At 46.2% G+C, this 17,944-nt stretch overlaps 1 protein-coding gene across 1 annotated transcript; it reads left to right on the forward strand.

Annotated features, from left to right (window-relative positions):
- Positions 1 to 14,980: 14,980 nt before the first annotated feature.
- LOC131393852 (basic proline-rich protein-like) lies at positions 14,981 to 17,263 on the forward strand. Its single transcript, XM_058524844.1, has one exon. The coding sequence runs from the start codon at positions 14,981 to 14,983 to the stop codon at positions 17,261 to 17,263; it is 2,283 nt and encodes a 760-aa protein (XP_058380827.1).
- The last annotated feature ends 681 nt before the right edge of the window (positions 17,264 to 17,944 follow it).

The raw sequence follows: 17,944 nt of genomic DNA on the forward strand, positions 1-17,944 counted from the left end.
ATTTTTTTATTTCTGTTGTCTTCTTTTTTTCTCAGTCTAAGGGTTTGTCAATTTTGTTAATCTCTTCAAAAAACCAACTCTTAGTTTCATTGATTTTTTTATACTGTTTTTCTACTATCTATTCATTTATCTCTGCTCTAATCTTTATTTCCTTCTTTCTGCTAACTTTGGGTGTAGTCTGTTCTCTTTCTAGTTTCTTCAAGTGTAAATATAGGTTGTTGACTTGAGATCTTTCTAATTTTTAACACAGGCATACTATAAACTCCCTCTTAGTACTGCTTTTGCTACACTGCATTAATACTGATATCTTGTGGTTTTGTTTTCATTTGTCTCAAGATATTCTTATTTCTCTTATAATTTTTCTTTTGTCGCATTGGTTGTTTAAGAGTGTGTTGCTTAATTTCCACATATTTGTGAATTTTCCAGTTTTCCTTTAGCTATTGATTTCTAGTTTCAGTCCATTATGGTTCAAAAAGATCCTTGGTATGATTTCAATCTTCTTATTTTTGTTAAGACTTGTTTTGTGGCCCAAGATGTCATCTCTCTTGGAGAATGTTCTTTGTACAGTTGAGAAGAATGTGTATTCTGTTGTTGGGTGGAATGTTCTATATAGTCTGGTTAGGTCCATTTGGTCTATAGCGTTGTTCAATTCTACTGCTTCCTTATTGATCTTCTGTCTGGTTGTTCTATTCATTATTGGAAGAAATACTATTCCTACTATTATTACGTTGCTGTCTATTTCTGTCTTCAATTCTGTCGATGTTTGCTTCATATATTTGGGATCTCTGATGTTAGGTGCATATACATTTATAATGTTTACATGTACTTATTTTCCTGGTGAATTGACACTTTTATCATTACATAATGACCTTCTTTGTCTCTTGCGACAGTTTGACTTATTTTTTGTCTGATATACTTGCATACTTATTTTTTAAAATCCATTCAGTCACTCTACGTCTTTTGATTGGGGAGTTTAATCCATTCACAGTGAAAGTAACTACTGATAGGGAAGAACTTACTATTTCCATTTTGTTCATTATTTTGAGATGTCTTGTAGTTTACTTTTCCCCCTTTTCCTCTCTTGCTTCCTTCCTTTGTGTTTCATTGGTTTTCTGTAGCGACATGCTTTGATTTCTTTCCCATTTTCTTTTGTGTATCTTCTATAGGTATTTTCTTTGTGGTTACCATGGGAGTTACATGAAACGTTTTATAATTATAACAATCTATTTTAAACTGATAACAACTTAACTTCAATCACATACCAAAACTCTACTCCTTTATATCTCCCCCTCTTTATGCTGATATCACAAATTACATCTTTTTATATTTTATATCCATTAGTTTTATCATTAGTTATCTTTATGCTGTTATCTTTTAAGTTTTATATCTGAATTAAAAGTGATTTATGTACTACCATTACAGTATTACAAGATTTTATATTTGTCTATATATTTACCTTTACCAAGAGCTTTATATTTTCATATGCTTCATGTTATGTCTAGCATCCTTTCATTTCAACTTGAAGGACTCCCTTTAGCATTTCTGGTAAAGTAGGTCTAGCAGTGATGTACTCCCTCGGCTTTTGTTTATCAGGGAAGGTCTTTATTTCTCCTTCATTTTTGAAGGACAGTTTTGCCAGATACAGCATTCTTGGTCAGCAGTTTTTTTTTTCTTTCAGCATTTTGAATATATCATCCCACAGCCTCCTGGCCTGTAAGGTTTCTGCTGAGATATCCACTGATAATCTTATGAGAGCTCCCTTGTGTGTGACAATTCACTTTTTTCTTGCTGCTTTCAAGATTCTCTCTTTGCCTTTGACTTTTGACAGTTTTATTATAATGTGTCTCGGTGTGGGCTGCTTCAGTTCATCCTAATTGGTGATCCTTGAGCTTCTTGAATTTGGATGTTTATTTCCTTCCTCAGGTTTAGGAAGTTTTCTGCCATTATTTCTCACAGATTTCTGCCCTTTTCTCCTTACAGTTCTCCCATACTGCATATATGAGATGGTCCACTTGTTCATGTCCCATAAGTCTCTCAGGCTTTTTATAATCTTTGCCATTCTTTTATCTTTTTGTTCCTGACTCAATAATTTCAAATGATTTGTATTCAAATTCATTGATTCTTTCTTCTGCTTGATTGAGTCTGTTGTTGAACTCCCTCTAGAGAATTTTTCAATTTAGTTATTGTTATTCTTCAGCTCCCAAATTTAATTGGTTCTTTTTTATACTTTCTCTCTCTCTTTTTTTTTTTTTGATATTTACATTTTGCTCATGCATCATTTTCCTGGTTTAATTTAATTCTCTATGTTCTCTTGTAGCTTATTGAGTTTAACACAAATACTTTGAATTCTTAGGTAATTCAAAAATCTCAGCTTCTTTAGGTCAGTTTCTGGATATTTATTTTGTTCCTTTGATTGGGCTATATTTCCCTGTTTCTTTGTATGCCTCATTATTTTTTGCTCAGATTAGGGCATTTGAAAAAATAGCCACCTCTCCCAGTCTTTATGACGGACTCCATACAGGGAAAGACCTTCATCAATCAGCCTGGCTAGAGATTCTGGGAGCCTCTCAAACCTTTTCTGGGGACATGTCTTCCTTGAGCTTGTGCATTTAACTTCCCAATTAAAGAGTTTTGCCAGTTTCTTTTCCAAGAGCTTGTAACCTCTTTCTCCCTCTGGTGTCCATCTGCAGTACCATAGGTTCTTTGGCACAGCAACAAGAAGCTGAGCTCTCATTTTGTCTCAGTGGCCCCAGGAATCCAAAGTAAGCCAGTTCCTTAGCACTCCCAGTTAGGTGAGACAGAAACCAGTCCCTCAAGTGGCTTCTCAAAAAGCTGGAATGGAGCCACCTGATGGCCTAGCGGTTAAAGTTCGGTGCTCTCACTGCTTTGATGGCCCGGGGTTCATTTCCCGGTCACGGAACCACACCACCCATCTGTCAGTTGCCATGCTGTGGCAGCGGCTCACGTAGAAGAACTAGAAGGACTTACAACTAGGATACATAGCCATGCACTGGGACTTTGGGAGGAAAAAAAAAAGAGCAAGACTAGCAACAGGCATTAGCTCAGGGCAAATCCTTCCCTGTGGGAAAAAAAAAAGCTGGAATGTTGGATACATGTTCCACTCTTCTATTCCCCTCCTGATGGAGAAGTCATGAGTTTGGTGTTTATTACCAATTATGCCGAGGTGTGCCACTTGGGAGAATGGCTATTGCGGGTGAAACAGCTTTCCTTACCCATCTCAATGCAGCTGTTCTTGGCTTTGCACTTGCCTAGGACACTGTAACTTCCTAACTGGTTTCTGGAGTTGTCATAAAGGCTTTTTGGACCATATATTAAGTCAATATCTCTGTGGGGATACAAGGTCTAGGGCTTCCTTTCGGCCATCTTGCTGGCATTACTCCTCTTATGTTTGCCTGGGCACCCCGTTTGTGGCTGGCATCTGAAGTGCAGGCAGTCCTGTGGGATTGAGCCCTTAACTTGCAGGGTCTGTGCTAACTTCAGGTAGTTAGTGTCAGAACTGAACTGAACTGTAGGATACCCAGGTGGTGTCAAATAACTGGAGAATTCCTTGATATCAGAAAAAAAATACATGGGGATATATTTTTTTCTAAGACAAAAATGGAAAGGTGTAGGGATTATCACTCTTAACTATAGTTATAAATTGTCTATTTCCTGTAAAGTTTCTTAGCATACCTTCTTGCCACATCAAACAAAATGTCTATGAATTACACCATGGGGCAAAACTCTATTTATTTTTTAAAACACCATTGCTATAAAACAACTTTGTTTTTAAAAAGTATTATTCAGGGGCCAGCTGGGTGGCATATAGCAGTTAAGTGCATGCACTCCACTTCAGCGGCCTGGGGTTCACAGGTTCGGATCCCGGGCATGCACTGATGCACCGCTTGTCAAGCCATGCTGTGGTGGCATCCCATATAAAGTAGAGTAAGATGGGCACGGATATTAGCCGAGGGCTGGTCTTCCTCAGCAAAAAGAGGAGGATTGGCAACATATGTTAGCTCAGGGCTAATCTTCCTCACAAAAAAAAAATAAAAATAAAAAAATAAAAGTTAAACAAAAAGTATTATTCATCTTCAATCAATAAGCTTAGTATTAGCTACAGCCAAATACGTGGCAAAGAAGATTTAACAAAAGATTTAAGTAGTTACAAGGAAACACTAAGTCACACCAGGTATTATTTTAAAGTTTAAGTAATTGGTACAGAAAAGGGGTAATTTCAAGTAGCACCATGACTAACAGTAGGCCATTGGGAGGCTGGGGAGGGAGTGTGTGTAATAAAGTCTCTTGGTTATAATAAAGTTTGCTGCTGTAACACAACACAACAAAACTAAACAAGACAGAATACATATTTTTCTTTCACCTAAGTCCAGGAGAGCAGTCAAGTGCTAAACAACACCTGGAATCTAACCTCCTTCGTCTTGTTCCCTTGCCACCTCTGGATGCTGCTCTCCACGGTGCGGAAGATCGCCCACCACATCCACTAACCTATGTGAAGTGGGTAAGAGAGGAAGCAAGGGCACATTCAGGAAGGGGCACATTGCTTCCTCTCACATGTAATTGGCCAGAACTTGGTCACAGAGCCACTGCTGGTGCAAAGGATGCTGGGAACTGTAGTCTTTGGTTAGGCAGCTGTGCACCCAACTAAAACTTGATACTGAGGGAAAATCAACAGTCTCTCTCAGAAGGGTACCTGTTAGAGCCCAGGCTCCGTCAAACTAAGATGATGAACACCATCACACACAGTTCTTTCTATCTACAAAAAACATCACCCAGTTCCTTTTAGCCTCTATGCTCTGTTAGGATTAAGATGATGAATATGATCACTGCTGTTCTTAATGTCTTCTCCTTGACTATAAAATCATTTCTTCGTGGAATGAGATAAAGGACCAAACACGACAATTTATGTGAAAGCCCTTAAAGCTAGACAAATGCACACTTGTTAATAAAAGGGAAGCCCAAGACGAATATAAAAGAGCTCTATGACATTGCCGTTTATTTCCAAATTTCGCAATTAAGACTTCCTATTTGTACCCTAAATCACAACAAAGTCTATATCACAAACCTCTAATGAATTAATTTTACCCTAGAATTAGAAGAGACTTCAAAGATCCTTTAGTCTAAACTAGGGGTCAGCAAAAAATGTCCCACAGATCAGACCAGCCCATTTTTGTAAATAAAGTTTTACTGGAACACAGCCACTCTCGTTCACTTACATATTGTCCATGGCTGTCTGCATGCTACAACTGCAAAGTTGAGTAGCTGTGACAGAGACCGAATGGCCCGCAAGGCCTAAAATATTTAATGTCTGGCCCTTTACAGTAAGTTTGCGAACTCCTGCTCTAAACCCCTCACTTAAAACAGGGGTTCTGGAGAGAGAATAACTAACTTATTTGCCTCAAGTCACAGAATAGTGACACTGTTGGGACCCAGATGCCTGCTGACTCCTGGAAAGAGACCTTTTCAACACCACCATGCTACCTATTCCCCTTTCCCTGGTTCACTTATCAATCAACTCATGAGTTCTGAAATGGAGAGCCAGGTTCCTGCAGATTTCTTATAGCGCCACAAATGATGAGCATTTCAGCCTCCCCTCTCATCACATCACCTGCTAGGCTCTTCAACCTGGATGTCAGATGCTGTCTCAAAATCTACATGTCTGTAATCAAACTCATCCTACTGCTCCCAAAGCCACAGTGCCCTCAGGCTTCCCTGTTGCTCCCAGAGGTGACATCTTTGTCCTGATCACTCCAGCTGCCCTTCAGCTATGGACCCTCACCTCCACAGGCACCAACTCTCTGTGACTGGCTTGGGCGAGCTCACTTCTTCCCACCTTTCTTGACTACTATTCAATCCAGAATTCAGGCTCTTATTTCACATCTGAACTTTCACACTAGAATCCTACCTGTTTTATCTGCATCTTGCCTCTAGCCCCTCCTCCTCAGACAAGTATTCCTTGTAAAATATCACAAAGCCCTAACTTAGAAGTCATTGATATTTATCTAAACAGTGAAGTCTAAACTCTTTACTGGGGCTTTCCCAATTCTTCCCTATACAAACCTCCTGTGCCAGTTAAATCAGTTCATTTTCTATCTCCTAAATCTGTTTTGAGTCTTCTTGCTCCCAAAGCATTGCATTTCCTCCCTTTCTCAATATCTTTTCTCAAAAGCCAGCTTAAATTCTACCTGCTCCTCCTCAAATAATTAAGTAAAAAAGAAGGTGTATAAAGAAAAGGGTAGGTGTATATATGACAGTTCTTTTTTTCTCACAATGTTCTAGTACTTTTCACTTGCTAATTCACCAGAGAACTGTTTACCTCCCACAGTAAGACTTCTAAGAATATACTCATTATTACACAGGAAAAAAGTAAAACAGAATACTATGATGCTTGTTATATTGGAATTTGAAGAAAAACACAATTTTATCAATGCTTTTCTAAGGCACTGATTGTTGAAGCCCTAGTATTTTTTAATATAAAATATGAATATTTGGAAAATGAAGAAAAATCATATCACAAATTTATGATAACTTGTAAGGTAAGAGAAACAGTGTAGTAAAAATATAAACTCAGAGAAACTTGGATTCAAATTCCTATTAGTGGCTACGTAACTTTACACAAGTTGTTTAACCTCTCTAAGTTCCTCAAATGTAAAATAGAGTTGATTCTCCTTTTTTGAGGTAGCTACGTTATAAAAAGTCGCCATGAACAATGCATTAGCAAATACTGAATCACTGTTCTTAGGACAGGTACAGAGTCAGGTTCCCGCAAGACTCTGCTCACAGAATTTCCGTCAACCAATACATAACCTTGTTTCACGTATGTTTCTGTATAAAGACAGCTTATTTAATATATACTGTCGACTCATTAACATTGAACTCATGGCCAGCACACTACAACTCACGCCTGAACAAAGCTCATCTAACACGAGTTTTCTCCATCAGGCACATCACAGCCTTCTTGCCCTGAGGAACACTAGGCAGCACTTCAGCACTAAGCTTGGGGCTATTTAAAACAGCAAAATCACCAATTAAAAAGTACAAAAATATGAAAAACATGGCACTAAACAGACAGCGGAAAGGACACTTGTTCACAGCGTGAGAGGTGGACCAAGAAGGCAGTGTGGCCCTGGTCCACCTGGGGATGTGTGCCTCGGGCAACTCAAGTGTGTGCTGCTCTCCACATCTGTGAGCGACTGGGAAAGCACCACAACGAGTGGTGCTAGTGAGTAGGTGAGTAGTTAGTGAGTAGGTGAATCTGCAAATAGGGAATCCGAGAATAACAAGGATCAACTGTATCTACTCTTCAGGGTTATTGCGTATTTGCAACAACATATGTAAAACACTATAACAGTGCCTGGTACATGGCAGGAACCAGCATTATCACTCAGTATTATATCCTCCAAGCTGAGACCAGTCCCTTATTTTAAAAACACCTCTACTGAGTAAAGTATCCATTTACTGTATATTATAGCAAGCACTCATGAAAGGATTCAAGGTATCTTTCAAACGCTAGAACTGATCAATATCTGCCACTTAGTGTTGATAAAAATTTTGTACCGAATATTGTACTCCCAAATACAAGATTATAAAGCTAAACCATAATTGTCCTTCTTTAACATTTGTTACTATCCTGGAAAGTGAAAGCCCACATCAGGGGCTCCTAGGGACCCTCCCTCTGACTTGGCCCCAGGGCCTCTCCTTAGAATCAAACCCATCTCCCAGGTTCTCCATGAGCTTACCCTTCTTTTCGCCCTGCCTCTCGGAGTCCCTCCTCTCCTCGGGTTCTATATAAGCAAAGATGAGAACAGTCAGTCTTCCCTCAAAGCAGCTCCCACTAGACTTTTAGGGCAGAAACGTTGGTTTATCTGACTGTCCACAGTACCAAGACAGGGAAGAGCTCGCTCAACGTGGGATGAGCAAGCAGGCAAAATCAGACAAGCCGCCTGCATGAGCAGATAGGAAAACAACAAAGTTCACAGAATTCTTGTGACCGTCCCTAGTCGGGACCTTGACCCACTCTGAGGTAACAGATGAAAGCCCTCTTGAGCTTCAGTCTTCGGTTTTAATCCTAAAGCTGGGGCTTATTAGCACCAGCTACACGTACAGGTATATCTCACTCCCCAAACCCAGACGAAAGGCAAAGTCAGCCATTCTTCTCAGCAGATGATCTAATAGAGGCAGAATAAATACCTCACAGCCTCACCTCACCAGGACAAAGTACCCATCTAAGGAAGAGCTGAGCGAGGTAAGCACAGTTCACTCGACCACAGCCTTAGAACTGGACAGGTGAGTTAGACCCCATGTTCAATGATCTTCGGTTTGATTCAATTTGAAACCCACAGAGTCTAACTCAAATGTAATTATGAGTAGCAATTTTTTAAGAATATTCTAAGTCATGCTACCTTAAGCTCTAGTAAAAAACAGTAAAAGTGAATCTTATCAATTGGATTTTAAATTCTTAGGAATAACAATTTCAATCTAAATGCTTCACATTAGCATTTACAGGTGAACACTATACAGAGTAGTATGCTAGGGCGCAAGAGAGACAGACACCAAGCTTCAATCATTTCTATCCTGCAGTAGCTCCCTGCACTAAAACGACATAGCAGAGAAGCTTGGAATTTGCCTAGCTAATTCCTAGAGAGGTTCCACTGGACTGGGCAAGTAGAAGAATCCACAAACACTCTTGGATGAGCTGATCTGAATTTGGGGGAAGAGTCTAGAGCTGTACTGTCCAATTCAGCAACCATTATCGAAAACGTAGCTATTGGGGAGCTGAAACAGGGCTTGCACAACTGAGGAACTGCATTTTTAATTATTTAAATGTCAATTTTAAAACGATACTCAATTCAGTTATTGAAAAACTTTTAAATATGTTTGGAACAACTTGGATAAAACAATATACTTTTTCAACTGCAAATTTTATAAAATCTAAATACTGATAAAGTACTTAACAAGGAAAAGTTATCATCCAAATTGAGATGTGCCGGTAAACGTAAAATACACGCCAGATTTCAAAGACTTAGTATTAAAAAAAGTAAAATATCTCATTAACAAATTTTTATATTGATTACCTATTCATATAATTAATATTTTGGATATACTGAATTTAGAATGTTGCATTGAAATTAATTTAACCTTTTTTTAAACTTTTTTAATGTGGCTACAAGAAAATTTTTGCACTCTATTTCTACCGGGCAGCACTCTTCTGTCCCACAAGCCTCCTTTGAGTTAATGGAATCCAGGGGAGGAGTGAGTGTTTTACCTATGATCTTTTTTCTTTTCCTTCTCTTCTTTGACTCTTCTTCTCCTTCCCTCAAATAATTCTCATTTACTTATATTTGGCAAATGTAGTTTTGCTGACTAAATTTCTGATTTAGCTCATATGAGTGTCCAATAAGACTAACCCTACAAAGAAGTATTTGCCACCCAAAAATGAATCTGTATCTAGAATCAATCAGTTCTTCTAAGGCTGAAGAACTATTCCTCTTTCCAGACCCAGTGAAAATGAAACTGGCTCTACAATTCCTTCCCTGACTTCCCCGCATTTAATTCCCTCAGCACTTCACACACGACTATACTACAGCATTTATCATCAGGCGGTGGTGTTATTTGAAAACCCTGCACCTAGTCCCTTCATTTCACAAGTATTGATCGAGGTGCATCAGCTACGTGCCTGGCACTTTTCTTGCCATTAGTGACACAGCAGTGGACATGAACTCCTTCTCTGTGGAGCTTGTGGTCTAGAATCTAGATGACTCTTAAGAAGAGATTATAAGCGCTCTCTCAATGCTGTCAAATGAGTAAAAGGCAAGAGGTCGGCATCATTAGTAGGACTCCAGCTGTCCTGATGTTTGGAATCACCATTACTATCACCCCCCCACACCTCCTGTTAATTTGCATCCCACTGGTTGAATCAATAAGGGCAACAAAGACTCTCAGGGTTGAGACTAGTTGGGAAGAGGGCTCAGAGGAACCTGACTAAAATCTGGTCCAGGAGAGAGTTTTTGTCACCACTGAGTAGCTGTGTGGCCTTTCCAATTCACCTTCTGCTTTGTGACTGGTTTCTGCACCTGGCAAGTGGTGGCACTAACCCACGCCAAGGGCTTATGATCGTGCCTAAGCACAGCAGACAATAAACGTTAGACGTAGCATATCCTCACCCCAATTTTACAGTTACCCCAATTTTACAGTTAAAAAACAAAACTGAAGCTTGGCTAGGTCACATGGCTTGTACAAGGTCACCTGGCTAACAAGTGGCAGAGGTGGGACTCAACCAAGGTACACCAGAAACCAGTGTCCACATCTAAACTACCAGGCTGTATTTTCACGAAAATGCAGTTATCCTGACTACAGCTTAATACATCTAATGATGTGGCACCAGGACTGGTGGGGAAGTTTTTAGAAGTCTTCATTTAGGCTTGTAAACATATGAAAAGCTATTTAGTATTGTCCATGAAAGAAATATAAATTAAAACCAAATTAAGATACTCCTTTCACCCATCAGATGTAAAATTTGGCAAACATACTGCATCATATCGTATTGGCAAGCCTGTCATGAAAGACATTCTCATATACTGAGAGTTGAAATGTACATTCATACAACCTCTTTGGGAGGGCAATTTAGAGATATCTACCAAAATTACAAATGTATATGCCCTTGGACTCAGATATGTGAAATGACTTATGCTGCATGTTTGCAATGGAAAGAGACTAGAAATAACCTCCTAAAGGTCATCAACAGGGGACTAGTTTTTTAAAAGTCTATCTATCCATACAAGGAAATATTATACAACACTGAAACACACACATACACACATGCACGCACGTACACACAAAAGAATGAAGAAACCCTTCATGTATCAATAAGATCCAAAATGTATTGCTAAGCAGAAAAAGAAAGCTATAAGTGTTTAAAAGTTGTTAACTAGGGCCGGCCCCGTGGCTTAGCGGTCAAGTGCTCACGCTCCGCTGCTGGCGGCCCAGGTTCGGATCCCGGGCGCGCACCAACGCACCGCTTCTCCGGCCATGCTGAGGCCACGTCCCACATACAGCAACAAGAAGGCTGTGCAACTATGACATACAACTATCTGCTGGGGCTTTGGGGCAAAAAAAGGAGGAGGATTGACAATGGATGTTAGCTCAGAGCCGGTCTTCCTCAGCAAAAAGAGGAGGATTAGCATGGATGTTAGCTCAGGGTTGATCTTCCTCACCAAAAAAAAAAAAAAGTTGTTAATTAAAGCCCACCTTCTATTGTAAAAGCCCAGGCTCTTCCCGATACACCATCCCACAAGAAGAATGCTAGACCTTAGAGCATTTACTTTCCGAACTTAGGAGCTCACGTAAACCACCAACTACCTAGTTTACTCCACTAACAGTAAACTTCAATAGAGCCCTCCCAAAACTATCCAAGAACAATTCTGTGCAATCTAAACTCAGGTTTACTATCCCTCGGTTCTTCCTATCTTCAAAGCAGATTAAAAAACACCTGAAATGTTCCCTGACTTTTTTTCTTTTTGGAATGCCTACAGAATATGTTTAAGCCTTTTAAAATTTTTAACATGAAAATATGCCAAAAATTCTCTGAGGTTTGTTTTTAAAGGCATTAATTTACAGCTAGCTAAATCCTTCTGCAGTCCAGCTTGGAGCAACTGAAGAACCAGTCTGAACTGCATCGTGTCGAACATACCTCTACATATCCTTCTTTGCTACTGCACAAAACTCTGAGGAGCAGAGGTTAAGAAAAAAGGCTCAACAATCTCAAAATTCATCAGAAGACGCCCAATTAGATAAATTGCAGCATTTAACATTATACAGTCTTAAAAATGAATTTTTTTCCGGCAGCAGTGCTGAAATAGGAAGTACTCACGTATTATTAAGGGAACAATTCAAGGTGCAGAAAAATGTTCACGGTGGGAAAGCAAACATATGATTTTAAACACACACACGTATATGCACGAATGTTTCATGGGCAGCTATACAAAAATAGTAACAATACTTCCCACTGGAAAGAGGGAAGAAGTTAAGACCTAACATTTAACATCCAGAAATCTTTTACCACATGCATAGCAGTTTCGTTTTTTTAAATAAACTAGTTAGACTCATTAAAACCTGTCTCTTTGTTAAATGATTGCAATGAATGATTCACCTTATAAACCTCACTGTTATACTTGCATGCAAAATAGATGTGTATGCATGACATAAAAGACAACAGCCTAAAGACAAGCTCAGAGAAATTGATTTTCTACAGTGTTAAAACTATTTTAGTAACAGTCAGTGTTTCTTAAATCCAAGTAAGGATTTTGAATGCCTCACATTTCAAACTTATTAGAACCTAACATTAAGCTATTTTTTTTCTTAAACAACACAGATTATAGCTGTGTGACCTCATTTTCAAGAAAGTCGAACACACCGGATAGGAACGCAAACTAAATACCTTTCTAGAATAAGGCAAAGCGTACTCTTAGCCTGCATGTTTAATATCAAGGGGCTGACTTTTTTGCGGGGTAAAGAGGCTGAAAGACTGAAAACAAAACAGAACTGAGAACTTCTTGCTAATGAGACACTGACTTTAACAGATCCATTAAATCCTTCTGGCATATTAATTCCTACTTCTTTCAACCTTAAAATAAAACTTTGTAGGCAGAAGTTTTATGGTAGACTTGTCATGAATTTTAAAATTTAATTCTAAGAGAAACTGGCTTTGGGATAAAGATCAATCCTCCTGAACTAATTAACTAAATTTAGAGTATGACTAACCTGTCACGATTAAAAATGTCTGTTTTTCTATAGCAAAGTTTTTTCAACACATTAAACCATAGATACTCTTAATAAAGTAACACAAAAAACACAGTCAGATCTCACTCCGAGAAGATAACATAGGAGAAAATCCAGATGACCTCGGGTACGGCAATGACTTTTCAGATACAACACCAAAAACATGATGAAAGAAATAATTGATAACCTGGACTTCATTAACATTAAAAACTTCTGCTCTGCAAACGACAGTGGCAAGAGGAGAAGAAAAACCACAGACTAGGAGAAAATATTTGGAAAAGACACATCTAAGGACTGTTATTCAAAATACACAAAGAGCTCTTACAACTCAACAATAAGAAAACAAGCAACCCAATCTAAAAATGGGGCAGGGCCGGCCCCGTGGCTTAGTGGTTAAGTGCGCGCGCTCCGCTGCTGGTTGCCCGGGTTCGGATCCTGGGCGGGCACTGACGCACCGCTTCTCCGGCCACGATGAGGCCGCGTTCCACATACAGCAACTAGAAGGCTGTGCAACTATGACATACAACTATCTACTGGGGCTTTGGGGGAAAAAAAAATAAAATAAATAAAAATTAAAAAAATAAAAAATAAAAAATAAAAATGGGGCAAAAGATCTGAACATCCAAAGAAGATAAATGGATGGCAAATAAGCACATGAGAAGACACTCCACATCATATGTCACTGAAGCAACCATGAGATACCACCACACACCCATGAGAACCACCAAAATCCAGGACACTGACATCGCCACACACCGGGAGGATGGGGAGCAACAGGAACTCTCATCCCTGCCCGTGGGAATGCAAAATGGTGCAGCCACTTCCGAAGACAGTTTGGTTTATTATAAAACTAAACATCCTCTGATCACAGGATCCACCAATCACACTCCTCGGTATTTATCCAAGGGAGTTAAAAACTTATGTCCACACAAAAACCTACACACGCATGTTTACAGCAGCTTTATTCAAAACTGCTAAAACTTGGAAGCAACCAAGATGCCCTTCAGTAGGTAGATGGATAAATAAACTGTGGTCCATCCAGACAATGGAAGATTATTCGGCACTAAAAAGAAATGAGCTATCAAGTCATGAAGACATGGAGGAACCTTACATGCATATGACTAAGCGAAAGAAGCCAATCGGAAAAGGCCACACACTGTGTGATTCCAACTATCTGAACAACATTCTGGAAAAGGCAAAACTACGGAGACAATAAATACATCAGTGGTTGCCAGGGGTTAGGGGAGAAGGAGGGATGAATAAGTGGAAAAAGGAGGTTTTTAGGTCAGTGAAACTAACTCTGTAACCAGGTATAAACCACATATAAAGTCTCATCATTATATTTAAGAGCTGCTGTTTAGAGTAACCATAGAATTTTGAAATTTAAAAAATACAAAGTGAGGTAAACACATACTATCATAAACTTCTGAAAGGAGCCATATCTAATGCTTAATCAAATCCCTTTCCCAGAGGTGGGAAAGGCCTTTAACTCCTGTAAGAAACGTCAAGATGAAGCCACTTCAGTCCCCAAGGGAAAAGCACTCTCCTCAACTATGGACGAGTCCTGAGAAGGCGGATACAGAGCATCATTAATTCCCTGACATCCTAACAGCAGCAGGAGAGGGTTTCCAAACATTACACAAACAAACAAAATTTCACGACCATCGTCAAAAAAAAAAAAAGAGAGAGCTGCATTTCGGACCTCAATTTCCTCGCACAGGAACAGGAATACTGCACTGGGGGAAGGGGGGCATATCTGCAGCGGGATCCCTTCTAACTGAAACATTCTACACGTTCCAGGCGTGTCCCCGAACTCGCAGGGCCGGTGCCTTCCCATTTTCTGCATAAAGGACACCTGCCCTCCTCCAGACAACCGGAGGTCTCAGAGACGGACATCGTCGTGCAAGCACGTACGCAGCCCCCGCGCACGCCGCCGTGGTCGCGGCGGGCCGTCACCGCCGCCCACCGCCCGGGACCCGCCCGCTACTCCAGCGGCCGCGCTCGGGGCCGGTCACCTCCGCGGGGAGGCCCCGGCCGGAGCCGGCATCCCAGGGCCCCTCCCAGCCGGGGGGCCGCCCCGCGTGCCCGACCCGCGTGCGGGGGCGGCGAGGACGCGGGGCTCACTGCCTGCTAACGCGGGGTCAACACGGAGGGCGGCGGGCCCCGGACAGGCCCGGGCACCCTGATGGCCGCGCGGCCGGGCCGCACCTGCGCCCCGCTACCTGTGCGTCCTCATTCCCGCGCCCCCCACCTGCGCCCCCTCACCTGCGCGGCGGCGGCGGCGGCAGCGGCGGCGGCGGGCGGCGGACCCCCCCGCAGGCCGTCCTCGTCCTCGGGGGGCTCGTCCAGGAGCACCCGGCTCCGGCCCAGCTTCCACATGCTCCGGGGCAGGCTCGGCGTCCGTGCGTCCGCGCGCGCCCTCCCTGGCCGGCCCGGCGCGGACGCTCGTCGGCGGCTCCTGCGGGACCCGGACGCGGCCAGTGGGGCCGGGCGGGGCCGGGCAAGGCCACCCCCCCACCACCAACCGGGTCCCCGCCCCCGACCGGACCCCCGCCCCACCAACCGGGTCCCCGCCCCCGGCCGGGCCCCCCCCACCAACCGGGTCCCCGCCCCCGGCCGGGCCCCACCGACCAACCAACCAGGTCCCCGCCCCCGGCCGGGCCCCCCCCACCAACCAACCGGGTCCCCGCCCCCGACCGCCCCCCCCCCCCCCACCAACCGGGTCCCCGCCCCCGGCCGGGCTCCACTGACCAACCAACCGGGTCGCCGCCCCCGGCCGCCCCCCCCCCCCCACCAACCAACCGGGTCCCCGCCCCCGACCGGCCCCCCCCCCCCCAACCGGGTCCCCGCCCCCGGCCGGGCTCCCCCCCCACCAACCAACCGGGTCCCCGCCCGCTGCCGGGCCCCCCCTACCAACCAACCGGGTCCCTGCCCCCGACCGGGCCGCCCCCCCACCAGCCGGGTCCCCGCCCCCAACCGGGGCCCCCCCACCAACCGGGTCCCGGCCCCCAACCGGGCCCACCGCACCAACCAACCGGTCCCCGCCCCCGACCGAGCTCTCGCCACCAACTGGGTCCCCGCCCCGACCGGGCCCCCCCCACCAACCAGGTCCCCGCCCCCGACCGGGCTCCCCCCACCAACTGGGTCCCCGCCCCCGACCGGGCACCCCCCACCAACCGGGTCCCCGCGCCGACCAGACCCCCCTCCACCAACCGGGCCCTCCCCAAACCCCCCCCACCACCAACCGGGTCCCCGCCCCAACCGGGCGGCCCCCTCCCCGACCAGACGCCCCCCACCAACTGGGTCCCCGCCCCCGACCGGGCCCCCTTCCGACCAGACACCCCCACCAACCGGGTCCCCGCCGCCGACCAGGCCCCCCCAACAATCGGACCCCACCAACAACCGGGTCCCCGCCCCCGACCAGGCCCCCAACCCCAGACCCAAACAGGCCCACCTCCAGACCAGACCACCATCCACCCCAGGCCTCACTGCCCCTCATCGTCCCCCAACCCGAGGTCACCGCCCCCGGGACAGGCCCCGTCCCCGACCCCCTCCTCCCAGCGAGGTCACCGCCCCATCCCGGCGAGACCCCTCCCCTCACACCACCTCCGACTCAGGAGGCTCTGACCTCTGGACCCACAAACGCCGGTCACCTTACCCCGAGCCGACCTCTCTCACCGCGAGCCCCCACTCATCTCAGACCGCCCCCGCTCACCCCTCACCCCGGCCGACCCCTCACCCTGAACCCCCACCCCGGGACCCCGGCACCCCTCACCACGGCCCCCCTCCCCCCGGGACCCCTTTACCCCCTGCCCTTCGTCACTCTGACCCCCTGACCCCGGGACCCCGGCCCCCCCTCACCCCGAGCCGACCTATCTCACCGCGGGCCCCCCTACACCTGGCCCCACTCATCTCGGACTGCCCCCGCTCACCCCTCACCCCTCATCCTGACCCCCACCCCGGGACCACCTCAACCCTCACCCCTCACCCCAGATGCCCCTCTCCCCGGAACCCTGGGACCCCCCTCACCCCGGGACCCCCCTCACCCAGGGTACCCGTCACCCCGGGACCCCTCACCCCAGTCCCCCTAACCCCGGTCCCCCCCTCACCCCGGCTCCGGTCTCCCCGGGACCCCTCACCCAGGGTACCCCTCACCCCCGTCCCACTAACCCCGGTCCCCCCTCGCCCCGGCTCGGGTCTCCCCGGCCGACCCCCACCCGGAGCTGACCCCTCACCCCTGGCAGTGGGCGCGGCCATGTCCGCAGGGCGGCGGCGCGGGGGGCGGGGCGGCCTGCCTCCGGTCACCGTGGCAACCGCCGCCGGACGCGGAGCGGGCGCAACGCGCATGCGCAAAGCCCTCTACCCGTGGGGCGGGGTGGTCGGGTTTCGGGTCGCGGTTCCCACCCGTCCCGGTACCGGCTCCAGAAAGGGGCGCGAGCACCGCCGCCCGCCTGCCCAGGGCTGGTGACCCCGTCATAACTTAGTCCGGGGTGACGTCCACCGGCCCTCCCGCTGACACCCCCGCCCCCCGGCGGGGCCCACGTGGCTGCCCGGTGTCTGCCCTGTGGGCCGACCCCGGGGGGCCGTGGGCACTGGGACCTGCCGGCAGCTGTGTGCCCGCTCCGGCCGCGGCCTCTGCGGCCCGGGCTCGGCCGGACGGCGGGTGGACGGCGTGCAAACGCATGAGGAGGAGGAAGCGGGAGCTGTGTAGTGTCCGCCCTCGGAGTCCAGGGTCCAGGGGCAGAGGGGGCAGAGGGGACAGGGGAGCTGCGCCCGGCCCCTCTGCCGACCGGACCAGGAGGACGGTGTGGCCTCACTGGCCCTTGAGCCCCGTCCCTCACACCGGGCAGCCTGACGCGGTCTGGGGCCCAAGACTGTGAACGACTTTGAGGGTTTCCTGACCGCTGACCAACAAGTGAGACGTCCACGCGGTATAGTTTACAGGCGACTGAAGGGACTCTTGCAGGTGATTTTGACCACCTAGCTGAGGCAGGCTACAGTCAGGCACAGTGGACACGGCGGGACCCTGCCCCAACCTGGAGTCAGAGGGCCCACCGTGAAGCGGAGGTCCTCTCGCTGCCACCGAAAGTCAGAAGCAGGGGCGGCCCCTCACCCGTTCCAGGGTACAGGATTACTTTTATTTCCTGTC

The sequence above is a fragment of the Diceros bicornis genome, chromosome 29 (assembly GCF_020826845.1).
Source record: "Diceros bicornis minor isolate mBicDic1 chromosome 29, mDicBic1.mat.cur, whole genome shotgun sequence".
NCBI lineage: Eukaryota > Metazoa > Chordata > Mammalia > Perissodactyla > Rhinocerotidae > Diceros > Diceros bicornis.

What these genes read in the sequence shown, in the direction of transcription:
- LOC131393852 (XM_058524844.1), top strand. Translation starts at nt 14,981, where the DNA reads ATGGCCGCGCGGCCGGGCCGCACCTGCGCCCCGCTACCTGTGCGTCCT.